Source organism: Cydia splendana, chromosome 13, assembly GCF_910591565.1.
Source record: "Cydia splendana chromosome 13, ilCydSple1.2, whole genome shotgun sequence".
Classification (NCBI taxonomy): domain Eukaryota; kingdom Metazoa; phylum Arthropoda; class Insecta; order Lepidoptera; family Tortricidae; genus Cydia; species Cydia splendana.
In genome coordinates, this window is record NC_085972.1 from 12577612 (window position 1) to 12603780 (window position 26169).

The following is a 26169-nucleotide window of genomic DNA, read 5'->3' on the forward strand; positions in this document are numbered from 1 at the left end:
GTGGCCACCTTTGAGAGCGTCTGCCAAGCACTTCCGGCAAAATAAATACTGGCAGATTTCGCTTTTCTGTGTCTACATGTAAATTTCTAACTGCTGCCATAACTATTATTTCGGTATCAGATGGGTTAAATCAGCCCCTTTTTTCGCACCGGAAGTGGCCTTCTTTTTCGTACTTTCGGCAAGTTCCGCCGTGGCAGACTATCGAATTCGGACTAAGCATCACTTTTATGGGAAACCATTGTGCATTTCATCGTGGTATCAAGTCGGTTAGAAATTTTGCGGCCCGCTCTTCTACTATAAACTTATTTTTATTGTTTTTTCTTTCAGTAGTTAAGTTACACGACTATATTTAAATTATAAACTGTTTCCGGCCTCGGACACCAGAAGGCCACTGGCGGGGAATTATTCAGTGTACAGTCGCCATCAGATATATCGGAGCGGCCAAGGTGTTCACAATATCTGAACACGCGCTCTAACGCCCTGACAATAGAGGCGTGTTCCGATATTTGTGAGCACCTTGGCCGCTCCGATATATCTGATGGCGACTGTACGTCGTACCTTACTTCGAAGTTATTATTAATAAGGTTCTTGACGATATACTGTGCGAACCAGTACCGCGTGGCCATGTCCCAGCCATGTATCGTGTCCTTCAATTTCGGCCCCATCAATATTTTCTCGTTATCGAAACATTTTAGCATTGAAAAATTGTATTCTTCTTTATCCGGTGTCAGTTCTGGTCCTACGCTGCAAGCATACAAAATTACATGCAATCTTTGGAAAGTCATAATTAGGATTTTTTTTATATAAGGTACAGTCATATATAATACTTTCACCCGCTACTATTTGTGCTGTCTGAATGTGAGGGTACATATTTAAACAAATTTTCTTAACCCATTAGCGCCATTGTACGAGGGTTGCACTGAAAATGTCTGGAATAGAGAAAACTGTCGCATCTAGACAGTCAATCTTTATTTTAATGCATACCTACTTAAACTCAAACTGACCACGCATATAAATTTTCTTTTGAAAGTAATCATTCTGTAATGCACACGGCTCATAATCCCAAAGTCCTTTTTGTATGGCGATTTTGGGGCCTTAGTGGTTTTGTATGTAATTCGTGGAGTAGCCAACGGAATTGAAGTTTTTTTACATATATATATATATATATATATATATATATATATAAAAGATTTTTTTACTGTTGTCATATGAATATTTATGAATGTCGAAATCTGCCGATATGCAATTAACTTTTTTGGCAGTCTTTTTAATTAACAGCACAAATAGGAAAGTTAGGTTATATTATTTCAAACACTTTATAACCCTTTATAAGTGTGCCACATTTATCTGTCAATCGAATTGTTATTTTTATAGTTTATATTTATATAAAAACAGTGCATTTATAACCATTATACACGAGTATTAGTCCTTATATCATAAAATTCATAAAAGCGCAGAGAATCTGTATGCGGCCGGCATTTGTAAATAGCCAATACTCTGATTTAATTTTGGAGGAAAAAAGTTACCACTACTGTTGAGGTTTTTACTAGAGATGCCACGAATATTCGGCAACTATTCGGTATTCGGCCTATTCGGCCACTTTGCCGAATATTCGGTATTCGGCCGAATGTTGCCTACTATTCGGCCGAATACCGAATATCTGTTGCACCTAAGCTAAAAAGAAAAATTACACAAAAAAGTAACCAAAAACTAGGTATATTTAATATTTAAAATGTATTCTTGGAAAGTAGTTAAATACTAAGGCAAGTTTTTGAGCATTTGTAGATTACAAAATATTTTATTTCTATCATGGGTCTGATTTTTTTTTTTTTAATTTATTTAGGTAAACAAACAGCCACTACAAATGGTACTTATTAAACTAATTACTTATAATCACTACAATATGTGTGGCCCACATCGCTTACCACTTATTGCTATGAGTAATGTTCATTCAGAGCCAAACTAATCACCGTCAGTCTTAAGGACTCACGGTGCCAACAACAACATAGAATGGTTAGTTATATAAATATACATTTATTATGTAGGTAGGTACTTGAAATACAGTGCGAGAAAGTAGAAGAAGTACTTAGGTTGTAGGGCGTGTTAAAGCATCAATAATATGTGTGTATAATATGTGTATGCATCAATAAATGCGATTTTAATTTTTGACGTCGCTTTGGAATGACATGCTTCTTTAAGATCACCCATGGGATAAAATGAAAGTGACTGTCATATTTAATTTTAACTGCAAACGAGCCTACGATGAACTCTAGTTCATAAAAAAATTACAGAACGCAATTTTAACTTTTATTTGTTCGCTGAAGGCATATTGAAAACCGTTTAAAAATATGATCCGAAAAATCACTTGGCCAAAAATTCAAATAATGTTCGACATACAATTTTCAAATTGCCAGTAATTCTTAAATACAAATGACAACCAAATGGAATATACCTTAAAAGTTTTATAAAGAGTTACATTTTTATAAATTATATGCCTCTTTTTATTATGTTATTTCTAAGTGTCCCATTCTCGAATGTAACATACCTAACTAAATCAAATCTTTCGTCTCGAATCTTTCAGTGCGACCCTCGTACCCACTTGGGTACACCTGGGTTACAAAGCGTTTGATTTGATTTTCTACTGTAACTCTAATACCTAACAGCATTAAAAAAATGGTGGGTTCCCAAAGTTTAGGTACATACCTACAAGTATAATTATGTAGGTGAGTGCCAGTAAGTCTCCAGGTGGGTGTAGGACCCAGGGATCAAAATTGGTAAGAAAGTTGTGACTTATGTTATGAAACTTACCTAAATACCTACGAATATAGGTACCTACTTAGAGCTGTATTGAGTACAGTCAAGTGTAAAAATATATATGGGTGTAGACAACTTACTCAAAACTATGTCCCATAGTTCTTAATTCGCTGACATAAGGAGCTAATATGAGACATATTTTTGAGTATGATCTGTGCACCCATATTTTTACACTTGACTGTGTAAAACCTAATATAAGTGTTTTAAGTGTAAGGACAATATTCTATCTATATGTACCTATATTAGCGGATGGTGCTGGGCATAAAATACGGCGTTGCGTGAACAAGAGATTTCCTTTGGCAGGATTGGTCCTTAGGACCCAAGGATGGATTTAAGAAGTGGAGCCACCGAGATTTTTGATGTAAATTTTTAGGGGAGAAGCTCTCAACTTGATCTTGATATCTATATCATTTAAGCTACCAGGCCAAGTTTGGTATAGTTTGAATAATCTCAGGTGAATTTTTCGGGCTCGGACCCTAATCTGTTAAACAAAAGATATTGTTTCCTTTATGCAGTGGTTACAATATTAATGCTTACTGCTAATAGCCCCGACGTAAGTAATGGGAACAAACCCATTTAAAAAGCAAATTTACCATTCTAATTATATGGTTCAAATTCTTGAATCAGCTCATTCGGAGATAACACGTTTTTTGCCATCTCTAAAAACATGACCACCCTAATTGTTCTCTGAACAAGCTGTCATATGAATTTGAACCTTAACACTATCACGACAGTTGCTTTTTAAACGACATGGTTGCTTTGGCACGTGGCTGTAGACCACTCTTAAAAGAAACAAAGGCTTTTGTTTAACGGATTAGCACCCGAACTCGAAAAATTCACCTGAGATTATTCAAACTATATCGTTTTCGTATAAATCGGGGATGCCGAATTCATTTATGATATCGTAATGACACCATTCCGAAGTAAAAACACATAAAATATGATCCTCTTCACGCTTAAACCGCTAAACCAATTTAGTTAAAATTTGCTACAGAAATAGTTTGAGTTCCAGGGAATAACATAGCCTACTTCAAATCTCAAAAATCATCCTTTAAGGGTGTGAAAAGGGAGGTGGAAATTTGTATGGGGATTCAATAACCGCTGAACCGATTTAGATGAAATCTATGTCTACATCTTTGATTTACTTGAAAATGATATTAAACTTGACATAGAACCTAAACTTAAACAATTATTAACATCAGACGTCGCCGACGCTTAAAACCCCCCCACCCCCCACCTGCATCAAAAATCTGGGTGGCTCCACTTCTTAAATCCATCCTTGGGTCCTAAGGACCAATCCTGCTAAAGGAAATCTCTTGTTCATGCAACGCCGTGGTTGACCTTTTTATGTTCTGAGCACACTCAACTATATACACAACAGCTCTCTACGCCTACATAACAGTACTGATAGGTATATGCTAATTTTATTTATATGATATTATATGGTTGCGCTTTTATCGCCTGTCGGATCATGCGAGTGGCTTTAGGTACATAACGTACAAGTATATGTACCATCGCCCACACTGTTAACTACAACGGTGGACGTTATGCCTTTTGTACCTAATAAGGTCCACCGATGTACAGTTAGGAGTGCTGCTGTTTGTAGGTAAGTGCCAGAGTGACATCCACAGTGATAAACTATAAACAGCAGCCATCTTAGACCCTATGATGTGAACTTACACAGGCCTTGTAGGTCCAGCGCCCGGGACCGCCATGGACTTGGCAGGATACACACCAAACCCCGCTCCCGAACACGTGCTGGTGGTAATCATCAGGATGATCTGGGACTCCAGGTAGTAAATCACTAGTTGTGGCATACAGAATAAGAATCGATAATCGGTGCCATAGTTGGTGTAGAACTCATCATCTTCGTACATCTGTGAAAGTTTTGAGGCCTCCAGTCACGTCACCGATAATTGCATAAGTACGATTTGCGTTTTGCGGCATTTGTTAGATCGATTGTATTCGTTGCAACTGCGAGTCGACTACTTAGACGGCAATGATCGAATTTAAACTGTTGTGAGACATACTAACATTGAATAATTTTATGGTTTAGACTCACTTGTTTTTAGTCACGCGCGCGACATGTTAAAAACAAGTGAGCTAAACCGTAAAATTATTCAATCTAAAGTCGTATTCAATTTGTTGCAACGTGATTGGAGCTTGTGTTAGTAAATGGTACTTACTTATTTATTAAATACTTATTTTATATTTAATCTCTAAATGAAGCAGAGCATTACGAGCAAGTCTTTCTAGATTATTTGAGACGTCAATGCTATGGCGGGTTAGCTTCGAACTATTAACAATTTCATCACTTGATTTAGTTAGGTATGTTACTAAATAATATTTACGGAGATGGGGTAATTCGACCGCAAGACAACATATCCAAGCGTCAGCAACAAAGTCTTTCTCAGCTTCTGCCCGGTGACCACCCAGAAATCGCCATGCACGCTGACAGTGCTATTTATATGGTCGTTGAAGGTTTTCCACGTAAAATACGGCCCTAAAACAAAAGAATTATTGGATCGGGTTCATTCACGACGGGCTCGGCAGTTTACTTTGGCCAAGATGCTTGGTGGTAATAAATTGGATACTCGGGTGGCGTTCTCTGCCCTCCTAACGAAAAGTGCAATAACTCGAGTTTTGGGTCAAGTTGAGTTATATACATATTCGCGTTGAGCATAACGAGTTCTATATTTTCTTCTTAGACAGTTTTAAGGTATCTGTAACGTAAACATGTTTTTTATTAATCAAAACTGCAATATCTGAAGCAATGACTTGTGATTTACTTATGAAGAACGACATAACTGTAGTTATCGCTCTTATGCTTAGTAAAATTGTGATAACAAATGTTAGTCCAATAACTAATCATAAACGCAATAAGTGAAGTTGTTACACTTATGTTTAGGATTGTCGAAATTTTAATGATAAGTTTATTTAATAACAAGGCAATACAACTAAGTTATTGCATTTATGTTTAGGACGATGGGGCACAGACAGTATAGTTTTACCAATAACGGTGCAATATGATGGCAAGTTGTCGCATTTATGAGTAGTAAAATGTTCACTGCGGGGCGAAGGGTACGGAATAAGTTTCGATTTTGTGCCATGAGCATCCATCAGTCGCCTATTTTTGTTAGATTTTTTTACCGAATAATATAATTGTCAAAGTAACTGATCGCATAAGAAACACCACGCTGCGCTCTAAAACCCGCATTGCTGACGTAGGCGAAAAAACCGCTAGGCTCAAATGGGACTGGGCTGGTCACGTCTACCGCATGCACCCGGAGAGGTGGGCTAGCTTAGCCACCAGGTGGATGCCGGTAGAGGGACGTGGCCGCGGTAGGCCCAAACGGAGATGGCGGGATGACCTGTGGACAGCTTCCTGAACAACTGGCAGGAGGAAGCACCAAATCGGGAGTCGTGGAAATTAAGGGGAGAGGCCTTTGCCCAGCAGTGGGACACTCAAATAGGCTAGTAAAAAAAAATATAATTGCAATAGTGAGACATGAAAAACTAGTATTATTTACCAGAAGTAGGACTCTAAAAATAAATGTTTATTTTTTTATTACTTGTGTTATATCATATAATCTTTAATATAATGTTATGTCATATAATCTTTAATAGAAAAAAACCGACTTCTCAAAATAGTTTGAAATGCCATATATACATTATTGGCTGGTGTTTAACTGATATAGTAATCCACTTCGTCACCTTTTTCTCGTAGCATATTTCGTTTCTGTAAGGGTCGCAGTTCTAACCTAACCTTACCCACTTTTCTAGTAGCACTTCGTTTCTTTAAGGGTCGCAGTTCTATCCTGACCTAACCCACAAAATCGAAATCGCCAAACTATGCATCGTTGAAGAGTTCTGTTCTAATCATCATCAGCAGTTCCACTTCATCAAATGCGACAGTTTTTAATGTAAACGCTTGATTTTCTGTTGAATATACAAAAATCTCTATACGTATGCCTTTAAGATTTGAGGAGTTCCCTCGACCTCATGGATCCCATGTTCAGAACTCGAGCTTGACATAAATGTGGCTTAAAAACTTAACTTGCTCAATAAACATAACGAAGAGAACAAATCACCACACGTGAACTATGCGTCGTTGAGGAGTTTCCTTCTGATCATCATCAGCAGTTCCACTTCATCAAATGTCACCTTTCTTAATGTATATGCTTGATTTGAGGAGTTCCCTCAATTCCTCATGGATCCCATCATCAGAACTGGGTTTTGACAAACACGGGACCAATCTGTACATCCAATTAAAAAAAGAATTTTCAAAATCGGTCCTGTAATGACGGAGGTATGGAGTAAAAAACATAAAAAATAAAAATAAAAAAATATAAAAAAACATACAACCGAATTGATAAACTCCTCCTTTTAGATTTGGAAGTCGGTTAAAAATACACTTTTGCAACAACCATAATAGAAAAAAAAATTAAACCCATCGTCTTACTAATTAAAACTGCAATAAGTAAACTACTTATTGTACTTAAGATTCAAGCATACAGTACAGCAGCATACTATAATTGCTTAAAATAATCGTAATATCTTGATTTACTAACGATAAGTGCGATAAGTATACTACTTATTGCAGTTATGGCTTGTAATTATATCATGTCTGTATTGGACCATCCTAAGCATAAGTGCGTTTGCTCATTTTTTATAGTATAAATAAATAAATAAATAATTATTTGGTACGTACAAATAAACTCAAAAATATTATCTATTTTTTGGTCAAAGTTTCAAGTCAATAGGATGTGTAATATTGGAGATATCAACTAAACAAATTTAAAATCTTTTACCGCGTTTTTCTCGAAAGTAGCTTGACTCTAGTTATTGCACTTTTCGTTAGGAGGGCAGTTCTGTAGTAGGTAAGATTATGGCAAGTAGGTACGTACCATAGTCTACACAGTTAACTGACTGTACACCTTATTGCAAAGAAAGATATAAGGGCGATCAATGTTCCGCGCGTCGCCCGCCGTTTTAAGTGAGGAACGCGACCATACAATTTTCACTGCCACGGAAGGTTAGTTCAGACGGGACAGTCAAATTGACAATTTGATCAGAAATTAAATTAGCGTCATTAATTTCATTTAGCGTCCACACGTTCATAGTCATACCTAAACATAACTTTTTCCTAAACATCCTGGAAGGGAGGATTGAAAAGACAATAGAAGGAGGGAATCCTAGAATTACCTACTTATCTCTGCCAAAAAAATAATAATGCATCGTAATGAGGAAATTAAAAGACTGGCACAAGGAAGAAATGATTGGCGATTACTCCACCGCCAAGAGCAAAGCTCTCAAGTTAATATGATGATGATGACGTTCATAGTGAGACCGGCAAGACAATGTCTTTGAATTTCATTTTAGCGTCCACACCAAACAATTAAATTAACAATTTAACAGATTCTGCGAAAAATTGTCCCGTCTTGATTGGCCTTTAACGTGATCAGAGTGTAACTAACGAGTTGGGCGATTTTATTTAAAGTTGTCCCCTACACTTTTTTTTCAAATTTGGGACTTTTTATGTTATTTCTTCTCAGTATCACGAGCTTTTTCTATCCTAATAGGAGAAAAAAAGTGTCCCAAGGTTTTTATTTCCATTCCGTTACCATTTCGACTTTGTATGGCGGTCGCGGAATAGAAAGATCGAAATCAAAGTTGTATGGAAATTTTGGGACACTTTTTTTCTCCTATTAGGATCAAAAGAGCTCATGATTCTGAGTAGAAATAACATAAAAAATCCCAAATTTGAAAAAAAAGTGTAGGGGACAACTATAAAATCGCCCACTTAGTAGGTAAATATTTATAACATTAAATTTACCTCTATGTATGCCAATAAAGAAAAATGCATACGTGGCAATGTCAGCGGCGGTTAATTGAGTAACCTTTTCGTCAAGTAAACTCGCGGGAACTTTATGAGGATCACTTTTGTTTTCTGTCTTGTTGATTATAGTTTGGTCGTAGAGGTAAATTTCAAAAGCTAATCCGACCAGCCGCAATGATAAAGTTTGAAATAACCATCCAGCGTATTTTGTGCATCCAACATAGAAATATAAATATAGAAGGAACATCCATGTAAACAAGAGGCTCATTTTATGGACAAAACTGTAAATATGAACAAACATTAACCTACGAGATATTTCTACCAGTAACAACGATATATAAAGTGATCCTTAGATAATGTACATTATTTACCGTTTATCGCAGCATCTAATCACGATAATATTTCCCGATACCAAAAAAACTGTGTAAAATGCTTTAGAACCACAAATAGTTAGAGCAATCAGTATTCCTATCCCAGTACCTAATGCAAGCCGCTTTTGCTCATCTTGAATCTTTTTATACATGCAACCAAGAGGTACACATGCTAAAAGCGATGTGTAAAATATAGCGGTTGCTGAATCTATTGGCATAACCGAAATTTACCCATTTATTGTAAATATAAAAATGTTTTGACTTGTGTACTTGTCAATTTTGACGATGCATTTTAATCAGTATATATACCTAAGTTACTCTATGATTTTAATCATTAGACAGCAAAGGAACGTGAACGTTTTGTCACGTGAGATTTGTCTTTTAACCCTTAACCATTTGACATTCCTTTCTAGGTTTCTAGTCATTGGATTTCGAACCGTAATACTTATAATAGAGATGCGTTTTTGTTTTAAGTATGATGGCAAGTAATGCAAGTACATTACCGCCAGTGAACGGATATCCGTTCACTGATTACCGCTACTTGGTCAATTCATGACGCTTGCACATGACGCATGTAGCGACTGATTACCATGCGTAATTACGTATCTATGCTGCGTGTGCAAAGCGTGCTAGCGGTTATAATGAGGAGGCAAACTGACATTTTATCACGCCAGGTGGCGCCTCCATAATGGAGTTGCTGTCACTGTCAAATCACACACATTTTTTCAAATAAATTGTAAACATTCTCCTTTTTTACCCGACTACGGCAACGCAAAAGGAGGGTTATGATTTTGACCGGTATGTATGTGGGTATGTATGTATGTATGTATGTTCATCTGTTCCCTCATTACTTCTAAAGTACTCATTGAAATTTGACAAACGACGTGTCATTCGAATCGTCTTAATCGTCCGCTGGTTATAGGCTATATGACGTCACAAAAAAATTAACACGGCGCCCTCTAGAGGTCATAAAGTCACGAACCAAAAAAATAAAAATAAGTAATGATGACGTGTTGTATATCATTTGAAAGAGCTCAATTAGCACATTTCAAATATATACATATTGTTAGCTTTTGCACCCGGCTTTGCTTGCATGCACCCGATAAAACATTAATTTATCTGGTAGGTAATTCGAACTACGAATCTACAATCACTCTGGATTCTATCTATCCGCGTGTTACGCGACTACGGCGATACAAGAAGGATTTTTCAAAAGAAATTTGTTTGGCCGCTATATACATGGTGTTTTTTAATGACCTGCAATATTTTATAACGTGAATAGGTATAGAGGTCCAGATCAGTAAATTTTTTTACGAGATCGGGTTTGGTCCCATGGTAAAAGTTGCTTAGTATATTCACCTCCTAAAATTCGCAGTGGTCAGGCGAAGCATACTGAAACGTACCTATGTGACGCACCGGACTCGGTCCAAAAGGCGACACTAAAAGGGTCAGGCGTAGCCCGATGTACTTACTTACATGGCGCGCTGTACGCGTTCCAAAGCCGGGCGCCTTCGGGACCCTCATACTAAAAGACTCTGGCGTAGCCCGACGTACGAGGCAAGATGTACGCGTTTCAAAGCCGGGCGCCTTCGGCGCCCTCATACTAAAAGAGTCGGGCGTAGCCCGACGTACGAGGCATGATGTACGCGTTCCAAAGCCGGGCGCCTTCGGCGCCCTCATACTAAAAGAGTCGGGTGTAGCCCGACGTACGAGGCACGATGTACACGTTCCAAAGCCGGGCGCCTCCGGCGCCCTCTTACTAAAAGAGTCGGGCGTAGCCCGACGTACGAGGCATGATGTACGCGTTCCAAAGCCGGGCGCCTTCGGCGCCCTCATACTAAAAGAGTCGGGCGTAGCCCGACGTACGAGGCTCGCTGTACGCGTTCCAAAGCCGGGCGCCTTTGGCGCCCTCATACTAAAAGAGTCGGGCGTAGCCCGACGTACGAGGCATGATATACGCGTTCCAAAGCCGGGCGCCTTCGGCGCCCTCATACTAAAAGAGTCGGGCGTAGCCCGACGTACGAGGCTCGCTGTACGCGTTCCAAAGCCGGGCGCCGAAGGCGCCCTCATACTAAAAGAGTCGGGCGTAGCCCGACGTACGAGGCATGATATACGCGTTCCAAAGCCGGGCGCCTTCGGCGCCCTCATACTAAGAGTCGGGCGTAGCCCGACGTACGAGGCACGATGTACGCGTTCCAAAGCCGGGCGCCTTCGGCGCCCTTATACTAAAAGAGTCGGGCGTAGCCCGACGTACGAGGCATGATGTACGCGTTCCAAAGCCGGGCGCCTTCGGCGCCCTCATACTAAAAGAGTCGGGCGTAGCCCGACGTACGAGGCTCGCTGTACGCGTTCCAAAGCCGGGCGCCTTTGGCGCCCTCATACTAAAAGAGTCAGGCGTCGCCCGACGTACGAGGCACGATGTACGCGTTCCAAAGCCGGACGCCTTCGGCGCCCTCGTACTAAAAGAGTCGGGCGTAGCCCGACGTACGAGGCACGATGTACGCGTTCCAAAGCCAGGCGCCGAAGGCGCCTTCATGCCAAAGGTTGTTGGGCGTAGCCCGATGTATGAGGCGCTCTGCGTGCATTTCTGTACTGAGGACGCCCTCGCAAAAGTAATATAAAGTGACTTCAAATATTATTAGTAAGTAACGAAATCCTGACCCCAAAATTAATTAAATAAAAAATAAGTTCAAAAACTAAAACTTTCTTTCATACTTTTTAGAGCGCGATTTGCAGTAGTCGGGTGTTAGTTTTTGAACTTGTTTTTTTCTCCATAATACTGCAATATTGTGCGACTAATTGTGGAAATATGGGATCTCCCTTTTTTCCCAAGGTCCCGATATGCATAAATCGGCGAGAAAAAGCTTTGAGTATCAAAAACTAAGGCAAATGGCATTTTAGGGAAGATAAATATTTTGGAAAAAGTAAATACACAGGTAAGCTAAGTTTTAATGTAGTACATAATTTAGGGTATAATGGCTTGGCCACACATGCTGTACTCCATACGCATCACGACTTTGTGTACGTATCTGATGTGTCGTAGGGCGGCGTATATGAAAAGCCTTCTTGTACAACCAGGTGATCTAGGTACATACAGTCGCCATCATATATATCGGAGCGGCCAAGGTGCTCACAAATATCGGAACACGCCTCTATTGTCAGGGCGTTAGAGCGCGTGTTCAGATATTGTGAACACCTTGGCCGCTCCGATATATCTGATGGCGACTGTACCAAAGCTTTGTTTTCGATCGAACACTTGTAATATAAGAAGAAAAACTGCACGTGAGCCTTCGAAAATTTGAATAAACGGTAAAACACACAAGATAACCTCAAATATATTAAGTGATTATCTTTGTATCAAATCAGCCTTTTTTCCACCAACTGTAGCATTTCTCATTCGAAGCTCGGTTTGCAGTTCCCGTACAATCATAAATGAATACATTTTACTTTAATAATCGCAAGTATTACTGAAAAATTCGCACTTGTCACTTGACAACAAAACGTAAACAAAGCCGGGAGTAGTGGCGACATCTGTCCTAACCATCAGTCGACGTCAAAGATATGTTTACACTTTTGCACCTTATGCCTTTGTAATAACTGTAATAAGGCGAAAAATATAAACATATATTTGACGTTGACTGTACACCCAACTGCAAAATTGCATGGGCACTTTATGGGCCTATTTCTTGTAATAAATAAAAACGCCCAATTGATTAAATAAACAATTTACTACACATAATGTAGGTCACAATAAAAATATTTCTAACAGAGGTACGTAACACTCGCCTGATGCAGATCTAGCCTCGTCGTCTAAATGTACAATTATGTCGCCTAAACTACTTCATTACCTACTCGTATCATCAGAGTGAAAAACGCATAAAAAATCTTAAATGCATTAAAAAAGAATCTACTTTTACAAACTAATTTGGCAAACCGGAATGTTGAATAAACATACATATTTTGGCGTTTGACTTCATGCTGATTTAAAACAGTTATCGCTACTTTAGTCTCAGCCTTGTTTATCTGTATAATGGTTGTAAAATAATAGCACCACTAGACGCCATGGTTCAATTTATCGTATACATAAAATTAAGAATGTATATAGTTTCACATAAAAAGTATGTTGCGAATTTTAAAAAAATGTGCCAATGTTATGAAACCTATCACAAGAGGTAAGATTTTTACAATCAAAACAACTAACCTATAATACTGCACAAACTGTTACAATAACTATAAATATTATTAAATATGTAATGTTTATTAATTAAATTGATTATAACAGTTCCATAAAATCCAATTGACTAGCATCTAAATAGTTTTATATCTTATTAGATATTCTAAGCTCAATACGATATTTCTACTTAGTGAAGAATGGCCACGACACACTCTAGTTCTTACCTCGACTTCTAGCTAATGTTGCATATTGGTAGCCCCGTGGCATATTATATTTCTCGTGTGATTACGCTGAGCCTACTATTATTCTATTTACAGTTAATTGTATATAAAACGAAAAATGAAACGATACATAACAATTATATAAAACTGCAAACTCACTGATAATCGTAGCCCCTTGGTAGCTTGTCTATGACTTGTCTGCGAGACCTCTTCAAATGTTTCAATGTTACGCCGCGTTGCTGCCTAGATCTGCGAGTTTGGAGTTCGAATGCTTACAAATATTAAAAACGACGTAAAACTTAAAATGTTCCGCTTCCTTAATTGTACACTACAGATAGTTAATGCATAGTAACTGCAGATATTAGAAACGTAAAAAAAGTACTTGTAATATCAAAATAGTGATCCATCTTTATTGCTTTTATTTTGGACTCTGACTAAAGTCTATGAACTCGAGGACAACCTAACTAGTTTACAACTAGTCACACTATGCTAATTCTCCAAGTTGTTTATGCAAGTTTTTATTAATAATCTAGGAAACGATTTACACGACCAACACAACTAAAGGCACAGCAGATAATTGAAATATCGAATGTTTACATTCTCAATTTTGTATGTCACTTTATTGTTGGTAAGATGAGCATTGCATCATTAAAATAACGTCGTAAAAAATGCCTGTGTTAAGTTTGAGAATGTAAGCAGTCTGTTTATACAAAATATTATACCCAACCAGGGGCTTCAGAAAAAATACATAAAAATAATAACTTTTGCTCTAAACACATGTGAATACGTTTCACTTTGAAAGCTGCTGGTCGAAATACAAAGATTGTAGTTTTTACTTTTTATTATTTCACATCATAAGAAACGCTAGTAGACTGATTTAAGGGTTTACTAAATCTGCATCAGACGAAGCATAATAAACAAGGTTATACACATAATTGCATTGTCAATAACAAACGGATACGACGCACAGCGGCAAAGCCAATTTGTGTAGAGTACGAAAATAAATAAATCCCCACATAAATTGATGTACATAAAACATGCTTTAAAATTTTCCTAAACGGTTTGCGATATTTTAGCCTTTACAACTATTGTTATTAACTTATTAATCACCACACCTAAATGTTGTTAGAAAAGTATTGCCTCTAAATATTACATGAAAAAAGAGTTTTATTAGATCTAGTTACATTTTTCTATCGCTATCAATAACACTGAAAATGAATACAAAACGTTTGAAGACTTTAGAGAAAAGCAGTGTTTAAGTACCGACATGTTTTGTTACCTTTAACTAAGGAGGAACATTATGAGAGAGCGAGACAATACAAAATAAGGGTCGTAACAATTATTATTTGTGTGCAATAGTCAAGAGGCATTAACCAAAGTGCTGAGTTTTCTAGTAGAATACAAATTGATTAAGTCGAAGCTTCTAATAATTACGCACAACGAACAATTCAATCAGCATCAAAGTGGTCGACATTCTAACATATCAATACCCGAGCCAACGTTTAAGTTACATTTCATTTTAGTACTTATAATTTTCGATTCGACCTATTGCACAAACACATATTACGCGGGTATCACTAAGACTATCTACTCGATTTATAAGTTATTAATTTTTTTACATTACGTCCTACCGAGTTAAATACAACATTCAGAATGTTACATTAATAATTACAAAATTCAATCGGTGCAAACGATTACAAAAGTCACCATCGTCCACGATCGAAAATCAACGCGGGCGAACGGAAAAGTTTATACAATTTGATCGGTCCTATCACAATAATTCGTACGATAATAAAATTGCGAACGGCATTCGTTCGGTAATAATTGGCGGGACCTAAAGCGGCTACGGCCGGCGCCGCCGGCCCGCTACGGCACTAACACGTACGAGGACAACTATCACACGAGCGGCACCGAGCCGCACATAGGCTACTCCGACTCCCGACCGAATCGCACCGGTTCCATAGAAGCCTCCGCTAATAATTTTTTAATCCACTCACAAATCCGTCAGCGGCACTTTTACCTCTGACACAAATCACTGCACCGATCCGATAGGCACACCGGACTCGACGGGCACCGGGCGAAGTCGCTTCACTCCTAAAGTCCGTATTCTCCGGGTGCCGTCTCGGGGACGCCCGGGGGGGCATGTTCCGCACGCTGCCTACTTGATGAGCTGGGCGGCGCTCTTGGAGCGGCGGAACATCTTCGCGCCCTTGTTGGGCGCGGGAAGCTCGTGCTAGTTGTTCCCGTTGGGCGCGCGCGGCGCGGGCGAGGCGGCGGCGGCGGCGGCGGCGGCGGCGGCGGCGGCGGCCGGCGTGCCGGCGGGCGTGCGCGGCGCCGCGCCGCCCTCCTTGGCGCCGTCGGTGCCGTAGATCTTGCCCGCCTTCTTGGCCATCGACGCCAGCAGCTCCACCGAGCACTTGTGCGCCGAGCGCAGCGACAGCGCCCACTCCTTCAGACCGATCTCGTCCTGGAATGCGGGAGAAGACGGGTCGACTAAATTTATGTTACCATCTGTTTCAAAAGTGACGGGGGACGACGAACAGAAGAACGATCTTGTAAATATTCGTTATGATCGAGCCAGTGGTGCCAAAGATTTTTCATATTATGAAAGAAGCGAGGAAAAGCGCAAAATATTCCGAGACTCTTCATCTATATAACACATTCCATAAGAAATACCAGAAAAACTAAGAAGATACCTTGATTTATAAGTTAAAAGAATGGCAGCACAGCACTACCAAATAATACTTATTTTTTAGCATAGGTATCATATAACTCGGTGTATCAAAATTAAATATTTAGTAGGAGATCCTTTATGTAGCCTGTAGGTGTAAAAATATTAAATTTACCGTATTAGTAAGTACGATCTTCGTATCGTTCCTAGTGCGGAGCACGATGCACTGTTCGCCCTTCACCGACACGAAGTCGGAGGATACATCCTCGACGGAGTCTAGAAGAATCATCTCGGGCTTGGCGCTGTTCTCTAGATGGAGTTCTAGGCGGTTCGGGTATAGCTTGGCATATCGCGTCTGCCAGGCGCTGGCGAACGGGCCGCCGAGCTTTTTTATGTAGCCGTGCAGTATGCAGTCGGATTCTGAGAGATAATTAGAACATTAATATTTGTGACGCTACATGGAGTTTACGAAATAAGTTAGCACTTTAGCTTGGTCGGATTCTAGACGACTTTTCATGTACTGTTCGCACGCAAAAAACGCGCTGAGACGCTCGGGCGTATTATGATAACAGAAACATATCATTTTCATGCCAAAATATAAGTTAGAATTAGCCTCTAGACCACTTAATTATGTCGCACGCACTTCAAAAGTATGGCATCATGGCATATCTCCTGATTCAAATGAAAAACAATTATTAATTTCCGTCTGTAAATATTGCCACAGCGGTCGGCAACCAGCGGCCCGCGGGCCGCATGCGGCCCGCGAGCCTCCCTGGCTATTTTGTATGTAATATTGACAAATGGCAATGTAATATTAATAAAAATAATAATAATAATGTATATGTATGTATTGTAATATTGATAAATTCATAAATATTAACAAAGTGCGGCCCGCGTCCACTTCGTTAACTGCTATGTGGCCCTTGGCTGCTAAAAGGTTGCCGATCGCTGGTCTATGGTATGAAACCATAGATTTATTAGTATTTAATTAATACCCTTTATAGGTAGGTTATTTACTAGATATAATTAGAGTGCCACCGTAATAAAACTACTATGATAGTTTGGTATACCATAGCCATTAAAGCGATTGAATGCAATTCGTTTAAAGGCATCATGAATGTCCCCATAAAACGGAACAGCCTGCATCGTTGGACACAACAGAGACGCAGTAAGGTACAAATTTAATCGAACACTTCAATCGACAATGCCATTGAGTTAATGATACAATGATAATATAAAAAACGTAAGATATTTAAAATAATATTGAAAACGGGGTATTCACTATGTAGGTATATTTATTTAACGAGTTACCGATATTTTGGCACACTTGTATATGCCATCTTCACGGAGTAGCTTTAAATCGCATAACGGTACTTCTTTATTAGTCGATTAAAAAGACTAGTATCCGATCGAAGTTTCGGTTTCGACAGGTTCCGACATAAAAATCATGTTTCGACTTTTTTTTCCGACAGTCTTTTGTCCGAATCTGTATTTTCGGTAGTGTCCGACCGATGATTCGGTTTCGGCAGGTTTCTGCCCAGGGTTCGGTTTCGACCAAAACTGCTGTAGTTTCGTAACAGAAACTTCTTTAGTTGAACACTGAACACTACAAAAAACAGAAGAACGTACCTTTCTCGTCCGCGTCAAACTTCTGCTTCTGCTTTGACTTCTTCTTGGACTCCATCTTGTCCGCCTCCTGGTTGATGGTCTCGAACACCGTCTCCGCCACCTCCGACTGCCATCTCTCCGATATCACCAGTGGGAAATCTTTGTACTGCATTTGGTCAGATTCCGTGAGCTGGAATGGATATAACATAGATTTTAGTTTTGAGAGTAAGGTGGAGAAGTTTATGTGTTGAACCCTAACACCCGGACGTTATGGGCTAGACCTATGTATGTAACATATGAATTTATCTAAATTTATGATATTTGATATTTACCAGCCGCTTTTCGGTGAAGGAAACCGCCGTGAATAAACCAGATTAATGAATAACGGTGAATAAATCAGAATAAGGCCTAGATTCCCCATTTCCATCTGTGTTTCTATAGCGCAATGTTTTTCACTTTTTCATGATGCGACGCCTGTAGCATGAGAAAAATTTCACGACACCCGTGTTATGTTTTTATTAAGGATTTACGAGCTTCCGCGATCCCTCTTTAGTTACTTCGCGAATTTGAATAACACTGCTGTAAAAGTTATAAAGTTACACGTCTATAAAATGTATACCTTAATTCCCTTAGTGTCTTCTTCGTCGAAGCTGCCAATGTCGAAGGCATCGGCCGCGTTGACTTCTCCGCGCGGAGGAATCAGCGGCGGCGTATACTTCTGGTGGTACACCTGCTGCCAGTCGATGCCCGCGAAAAACATGTGCTCCTTTACCTCATCCGCGCTGCAAGTGTAATACAAGATTGTAAATTAAGGATAAGACACCGATGGAAAAATGTTATGCGTGCCTAGTATTCCGGTTGCTTAGTCCCTTATGTTTGCGTAGTATACGGCGACTGCAGTAGATGGAAGAAGTATTGTAAGTGTAAATATAATATTTTGTTTTATGGCCGACTTACTTGGCGATTAAGAAATAAATAATCGTGAACCAACATTCGTAAAAGGCAAAATGTACCTATGTAACACTAGTATTCGACAGTCTAATTTCAATGCTTTATTACAAATTATATGCCGGTTTATCGCCTCTATTGCTTAGAATTAGGAATGCAGGTTTATTTTAATACATTATTAATTAACCAAATAAAAAAATACTACAATAAAAACGACGCTTTCAGGTTTTCGTTTTGATGTGAACAACATAATAATTACACTAATCGTTTTATCGAAGTAAAAACTCCGCGCATGTCAAGCGATACAAAACATAGATTTCGTGGGAAATACACCATCATTGTATAACGAAGGTTCTTCCGTAAATACACCTTATACAAGTTCACATGGTTAATAGACATCAATATTTTCATGATGTTACAAAAACTCCGTAAACGCTTAAGGCTGTATTATTGTTCTATCCAAACACTAGAAGTAGATTAGTTTTACTGAATGTACACCCAGCTGCAAAAGTACATGGCCACTTTATTAATTAATTCCATTCATATAATGTATCCAAGCAGTTTGGCAGCCCGATGCACCTACAAAGATAGCAACCATGATTTTTTTCTTTTTCAATTTAGTAACTCCCTTTATAACGTCATTTGCCGTATTTTTCTATTCATAACTCGTTTTTATTTCAATATCATTTCGTGAGGGCACGAAGTCTCTTAATAAGGAAAAAAATTGGCGAACGCAAAAATACGTCAATTGTTGCATTCATATTACCTCATACGAGATATAATATGTAGTTTGTATTCATGGCACATCATATCTTTTATACCGAGGACTCTACAAGCACGGTATTGTAAACAATTTCTGCATTCACCTTTATAAGAATTAAGAATTATATATAGTGATATTAATAGGCAAACTGACTCATATTTTTTTTTCAGGTTTTTAACACAAACTTGTAATTTGTAATGACATTAATTAAACAAAGTAAGATCTCATTTCTACTACTACTACAGTTATAATTATAGAAGCGTGTAAACGTACATATACAGTTGTCTTGAATTAAAAAAGCAGATCTCACTAACTTACCAGACTCCACTTAAGTCCACTTTAACCTTTTGGACGCCAATGACCGATATATCGGCACCGCAGGTCCAACGCCAAAGACGGATTAATCGTTCACAGACCACGGAGCAAAATAGACCTACGTGCGTATACATAAAGTTCAATTTCAGTTTTGACACTTCGGTGACGTGGCTTCCGAGTGACAGCTTTTGCGTTTGACACGGCGTCGAAAATGTTAAGCAGGTCTCAAAGTTTGTGTCTGTCATAAGGTCAGTTTACCTATTTTTCCGATTATACCCATAGACATAGAGGAATAGCAAGCTACCAGCTACCAGGGAAGCAGGACCACACCCTAGGGGAGCAAAGACCAGACGACCACCACCAACTCACCCCCTTCCCTTGCACCCGAGCCGCTTGTTGATGTCCCGCTGCAACAGCCCTTCGAGCAAGGACTTGAGGCTTGGGCTGAACGACTCTGGCAGCTCCACGTTCTGGAAGACGTTGTAATTCTATTGCAGACATATGGGATTTTTACTATTGTTGATTAGTGCAATTTGAACACAGTTTTGGGCTTGGCTGCAAAAAGTTTTACCACAACAGACAAAGAAACCGTACCATTTTCAGTAAAACCCGCATAAGAACATTCTGAAAGGATTATGTATGTTATAGTGCCTTTTTTTTAGCAATAGAAATAAAAACTTTTTACAAAAAAAAGCAAACCGACTTCAAAAAGGATGAAATAAAATATTATCCTTTTTGAAGTCTATGCGTTACCAACTGATATGTTTGAAGTCGGTGCCAAGCCAAATTTTGAAGCATACCATGATTTTGGTGCGATTCGATAAGGATGTACCTACGTTGGATTGCCTTACACGACGACAATGAACAATATGAACATACTTTCTGTAGGTACAGTCGACGTTAAAAATATGTTTACACTTTTCGCCTTATAACAAAGGTGTAAGGTGCAAAAGTGTAAACATATCTTTGACGTCTATTGTATCTAAGAACACACCTCAGAACACACGATCAAACCTTCTTGGCGCAGTCTGTACCATGTTTGTCGGCACATTAGTGGAAATCCAATGCATTTTTTTTCCGTCGTATTTTTTAAAGAGCATTTCTTACTAATGCTTGAACAGTCTATAGCACGCAAGTGTGAGATTGGGACTGAGTAATTTCCCGTCCCTTATCCAGAGGACTACATTTCAAAATATAAAACAATTCAAGAAAGGACCATGGGCAGAAATGTCCCCACCCACCAACAGAAATGAAACATGTCTCATTTAATAGATCTTAGCAACCTGATGATTTTTTACTATGACGAGGATCGCCATATGTATGGGGTTTTCTTGGAAAACCGTGTTTTGTTTTTACATATTTTTTGCTCATTTCATTGAAAGTTTTTGTTTTTAGGGTTCCGTACCCAAAGGGTAAAACGGGACCCTATTACTAAGACTTCGCTGTCCGTCCGTCCGTCCGTCCGTCCGTCCGTCCGTCTGTCACCAGGCTGTATCTCACGAACCGTGATAGCTAGACAGTTGAAATTTTCACAGATGATGTATTTCTGTTGCCGCTATAACAACAAATACTAAAAACAGAATAAAATAAAGATTTAAATGGGGCTCCCATACAACAAACGTGATTTTTGACCAAAGTTAAGCAACGTCGGGAGTGGTCAGTATTTGGATGGGTGACCGTTTTTTTTTTTGCTTTTTTTTTTTTGCATTATGGTACGGAACCCTTCGTGCGCGAGTCCGACTCGCACTTGCCCGGTTTTTTTCGTAAATAACTCTTAAACGGTGGCGCATAGCAAAACATATTCTATTACATAAGTAATCTGCATACAAGAAAGATTTAGTACAATTTTTTGCTAGGATCAATATTCAAAGAGATATTAACGCGGGAAATTCAATTATAATCACTTCTAAGGTCCCTTTTTTTAGTTTTTCGTAAATAACTCGTAAACGGTGGCCAATATCAAAAAATGTTGTAAAACGTTAATAATTTACACAAAATTTTGTACAAAAAAGATTTAGTATACTTTTCGCAGGGATCAATATTTAAAAAGATAATAAAGAAGGAAAGTTAATTATAATAAATTCTAAGGTTCCTTGTTTGTATTTTTTCGTTAATAATTTGAAAAGTATGACTCATTGCAAAAAAAATCTTATACATAAATAACAACTTACCCGCTGCTTTGTCTTTTTAGGGTTCCGTACCCAAAGGGTAAAACGGGACCCTATTACTAAGACTTCGCTGTCCGTCCGTCCGTCCGTCCGTCCGTCCGTCTGTCACCAGGCTGTATCTCACGAACCGTGATAGCTAGACAGTTGAAATTTTCACAGATGATGTATTTCTGTTGCCGCTATAACAACAAATACTAAAAACAGAATAAAATAAAGATTTAAGTGGGGCTCCCATACAGCAAACGTGATTTTTGACCAAAGTTAAGCAACGTCGGGCGTGGTCAGTACTTGGATGGGTGACCGTTTTCTTTTTGCATTTTTTTCCGGTTTTTTTTTTTGCATTATGGTACGGAACCCTTCGTGCGCGAGTCCGACTCGCACTTGCCCGGTTTTTTTTTATTATACTAGTTGATTGATAAACAAGCATGCGGGGCTGCGTGATGGTAAACAGTCACCGCAGCTTATAGACGGATGTAACAACTCATGGTTATCACGTAATACGCGTTACCGACCATGTGACGTAAAGATCTTATGCCACAATACCCAGTAATTGCACTGCCATGTCTCACCCTTCAAACCGGAACACCGCCATGAAAACATAACTGCTTAGGGACAGAAAAAAACCCCATACATAGGGCGATTCTCGTCATAGTAAAAAATCATCAGTTTGCCAAGATCTATTAAATGAGACATGTTTCATTTCTGTTGGTGGGTGGGGACAGTGCCCATACAAATTTGCCCATGGTCCTTTACCTTCTTGCCAAATTTCACCTAAAGCGGTTCAGTTGTTTAGCCATGAAAAGGCGACAAAGAGGCAGACAGAATTACTTACACATTTGTAATAGTTATTAGTACAGTTCTAATGGGATTTATAGCCATAAAGCTGATTATTTTTGACTGGTATTGTTACTACTTGGCTTGGCACCGACTTCAAACATATCAGTTGGTAACGCATAGACTTCAAAAAGGATAATATTTTATTTCATCCTTTTTGAAGTCGGTTTGCTTTTTTTTGTAAAAAGTTTTTATTTTTCCATTTTTAGTTTTAACGCATTGTTAAGAGCGCGACGCATGAATGAAAAACAAGATCATGTTTAACACTAAATTCGTGTACCTATTTCTTTAATAAATATATAATTTGGAATTTTCTCGAGTCCGTCTGGGAAATTATAATTCCTGTCACTACTACACTAAATCCATCCTCCGCCCCGCCACTGACCCAATCCCTCAACGCCCCGATCACTCAACCTCACAGCGCATCAAGCCCTGATCCAGGAACCCCTCGACCCTGAACCAGAAATTTTCTCGAGTCCGTCTAGGAAATTATAATTCCTGTCAACTAAATCCATCCGCCCGCCCCGCCACTGACCCAATCCCTCAGCCCCCCGATCACTCAACCTCACAGCACATCAACCCCTGATCCAGGAACCCCTCGATCCTGAACCAGCAACCCTTCAACCGCCATTCCCCGACCCCTTAATCCCTGACCCCTTAACTCCTAACCCTAATCCCCGATCAGTAGCCTTACCAGCTTACCACGAGTTTGACATTGATATATTCGCTAGCATGTTTGTAACTTGCTTCCTATGCATCTCGCTCGTACTAACCTTAGTGTGAGCGAGATGCATAAAAAGTTACATTTAGATGCATAAGACGTTAGCGAATGTGTCAATGTCAAACTAGTGGTAAGGCTACAGTTGCAGTACATCAAATTGGTGGTTTTCGGAAGCAAATGCTCGAGTTACTTTAGAAAACCCCGAAATCACTTAACACGTGCCTTTAAAAATTGAGGAGTTCCCTCAATTCCTCATGGATTCCATCATCAGACCAGAACCAAAAATAATACGGAAACACCTTGGAGGTAACTTCTTCCAAACAAAAAAAGAATTACTCAAATCGGATCACCGGTGCCGGAGTAATCGCTGAACATACTTACATTTAAAGAAATCATCATCATTATAATCAAAATAATCATCATCATCAGGTCTACTTCATCAAATTGGTGGTTTTCGGAAGAAAATGCTCGAGTTGCTTAAGAAAACGCCCAAAACACCATGCATGTGCCTTTAAAAATTGAGGAGTTCCCTCAATTCCTCATGGATCCCATCATCAGAACAGAACCAAATTAAAATGGGACCAACTCGGAGGTAGCTCCTTTCAAACAAAAAAAGAATTACTCAAATCGGACTACGGATGTCGGAGTAATCGGTGAACGTACATAGAAAAAAAAAAAAAAAAAAAATAGCCACAACCGAATACAGAACCTCCTCCTTCTATGAAATTGAAGTCGGTTAAAAAAGGAAACAATTTTGACGTGTCTTTTTATTGAAAAACACTTGAAGAATAAGTCACGGCAAATATGTAACAATTATGAATCATATACGATGATTTACATTCTTTTGATTTCATAAGTAATAGTTACTGATTTAAAAAAAGCCTTTTTCAATTAAAAAACACGTCAAGATCGCGTAGTCTTTTTGTAATGCTAAAAAAAACGAACTACAAGTGGGAGCTACAAGGTGAAAAATGTATGAAACTAGTTGCAGGGACCAGTGCAAAAGGCGCATTATGCGGGAAATCTCATTGAACGTGATCGTATTAAGGGCGATTGTGCACTACAATGAATTTTACTGTCCGGCAGTCCGAGTTTTTTACGGTCCGATATGGCACGCCATTAAATGTATATAGTAGCTTGTGCACTAGACGTAATTTTACCGCCCGACATTTTACTTTTCGCCATTCCGGACAGTCTTTTTCCGGTCCGAGATGACAGCTATGAAAAACGTGTTTATGCTTGTGCACTGCGTCTGGAATTAGTATTATTTATGACTTGGCCTTGGCTTGGGTGTTGCTACTACGCCGCACCTGCGAGTAAAAAGACGGACAAGTGCACAAGCCAATCATCCGTTTTTTTCATGCCACTGCGCCGCACCTGCGAGTAAAAAGACGGACAAGTGTACAAGCCAATCATCCGTTTTTTTTCATGCCATATCGGACCATGAAAACTCAGACTGCCGGACAGTAAAATTCATTGTAGTGCACAATCGCCCTAAGTCGGTTCTACTGTATTCCAGATATATTCCACAGCTGACGTAAATGGGGCTGTACGGCCCCGTACATTGTACGGTGACCAGGTTGAAAAGTGCGCACGGTTGACAATCCAGTACCACAAAACGAATGGCACCGCACGGCGTCATCTCTTCAGTTGTCGAATTTACGGTAACAATATTTTACGAGTCATTTGTATTCATTAGTCTATGTCACAACGTACAGGAAAAAGTCACTAAAAGGTGACGCATTTTTCAATGTTTTTCCTTCTCCTTTATGGCACAACTTTTGGCAGCCACAACCTCTTATGTAATACTGAGCAAGTGAGGACAGAATATAAACATCCCTGTAGTTCTATGGAATATGCGATTATCGCACGAAGTAGAACTTTTTAGATGTCAACATTTAGTACAGAACGTCAAAAAAATACAAGATTAATAAATGGCGATAACACAATTCTATAGAACAAACAGGACGTACCTAAATATATTGAATACTACAAATTTTATTATTATTGGAATTGTCTTTTTACCTAAGAAACTTTATGTAGGTACTTAAACATTATTGAATGAATGACTATAAGGAAAAAGTATCTTGGTATCCTGGGCTCCCATTTCTCACACAATTTTTTTATAGATGCATTTCCAAGAATCTGTAGTAGGTTTAGTCAGCTCTTTGAGAAAATTAAAATACTGTTGCTATGACGAACAGTTGTGCAATCTGAATTTTTCTACTATGTCCAAGTAACAATAATGAGATTCGTTATTTGGTTGACTGCATAATTATACAAAAATGCGAAGTACAAGAACTCGAAACTTATTTGACTTATTTCTATATTGAATAGTGAGGTATTTACCATTGTGAGAGTCATCCTGTCAATTTCGTGCTTGTCCTTAGTCTTGTGCTGGCGGAAGGGCGAGTGGCCTTTGAGCAGCTTGTACAGCATGCAGCCGAAGCTGAACCAGTCGGCCGACGAGTCGTAGCCGGTGCCTTTTGAGAGGACCTCGGGCGCCATGTAGCCGTGGGTGCCGCTGTAGAGAAACGTTAATATCAGACAATATGAATACACAGTGTGAATTTTAATTCTTTTGTTCTGAGCGTTCCGACTAAGCATCTAGCTACCTTCACCGAGGAGTTTTGGCCGAAGAGTGTCAAGTTCCGGCGGTTCCGCAGCCGGCTCCCTGACATTGCGGGGTTGCGAACTGCATCGCAGCCATAATTGTGTGTTT

General features: G+C 39.2%; 2 protein-coding genes across 2 annotated transcripts in view; both read right to left on the bottom strand.

Moving 5' to 3' along the window:
- The window catches only part of LOC134796092 (lysophospholipid acyltransferase 7-like), a 41688-nt gene extending 32378 nt beyond the window's left edge, over positions 1 to 9310 (bottom strand). The window contains exons 1-5 of the mRNA XM_063768042.1: positions 9025 to 9310; positions 8651 to 8934; positions 5166 to 5317; positions 4495 to 4691; positions 559 to 744 (exon numbers count right to left, since the gene is read on the bottom strand). Of these exons, the coding sequence (XP_063624112.1) occupies positions 559 to 744; positions 4495 to 4691; positions 5166 to 5317; positions 8651 to 8934; positions 9025 to 9242 (1037 nt within the window). The 5' untranslated portion in view covers positions 9243 to 9310. The remainder of the gene's footprint in view (positions 1 to 558; positions 745 to 4494; positions 4692 to 5165; positions 5318 to 8650; positions 8935 to 9024) is intronic.
- A 6342-nt stretch (positions 9311 to 15652) lies between these two features.
- Positions 15653 to 26169, bottom strand: part of LOC134796461 (G protein-coupled receptor kinase 1) — a 64952-nt gene continuing 54435 nt past the window's right edge. Inside the window, exons 11-16 of the mRNA XM_063768653.1 lie at positions 25797 to 25971; positions 20094 to 20194; positions 18318 to 18480; positions 17720 to 17888; positions 16266 to 16510; positions 15653 to 15886 (exon numbers count right to left, since the gene is read on the bottom strand). Of these exons, the coding sequence (XP_063624723.1) occupies positions 15653 to 15886; positions 16266 to 16510; positions 17720 to 17888; positions 18318 to 18480; positions 20094 to 20194; positions 25797 to 25971 (1087 nt within the window). The remainder of the gene's footprint in view (positions 15887 to 16265; positions 16511 to 17719; positions 17889 to 18317; positions 18481 to 20093; positions 20195 to 25796; positions 25972 to 26169) is intronic.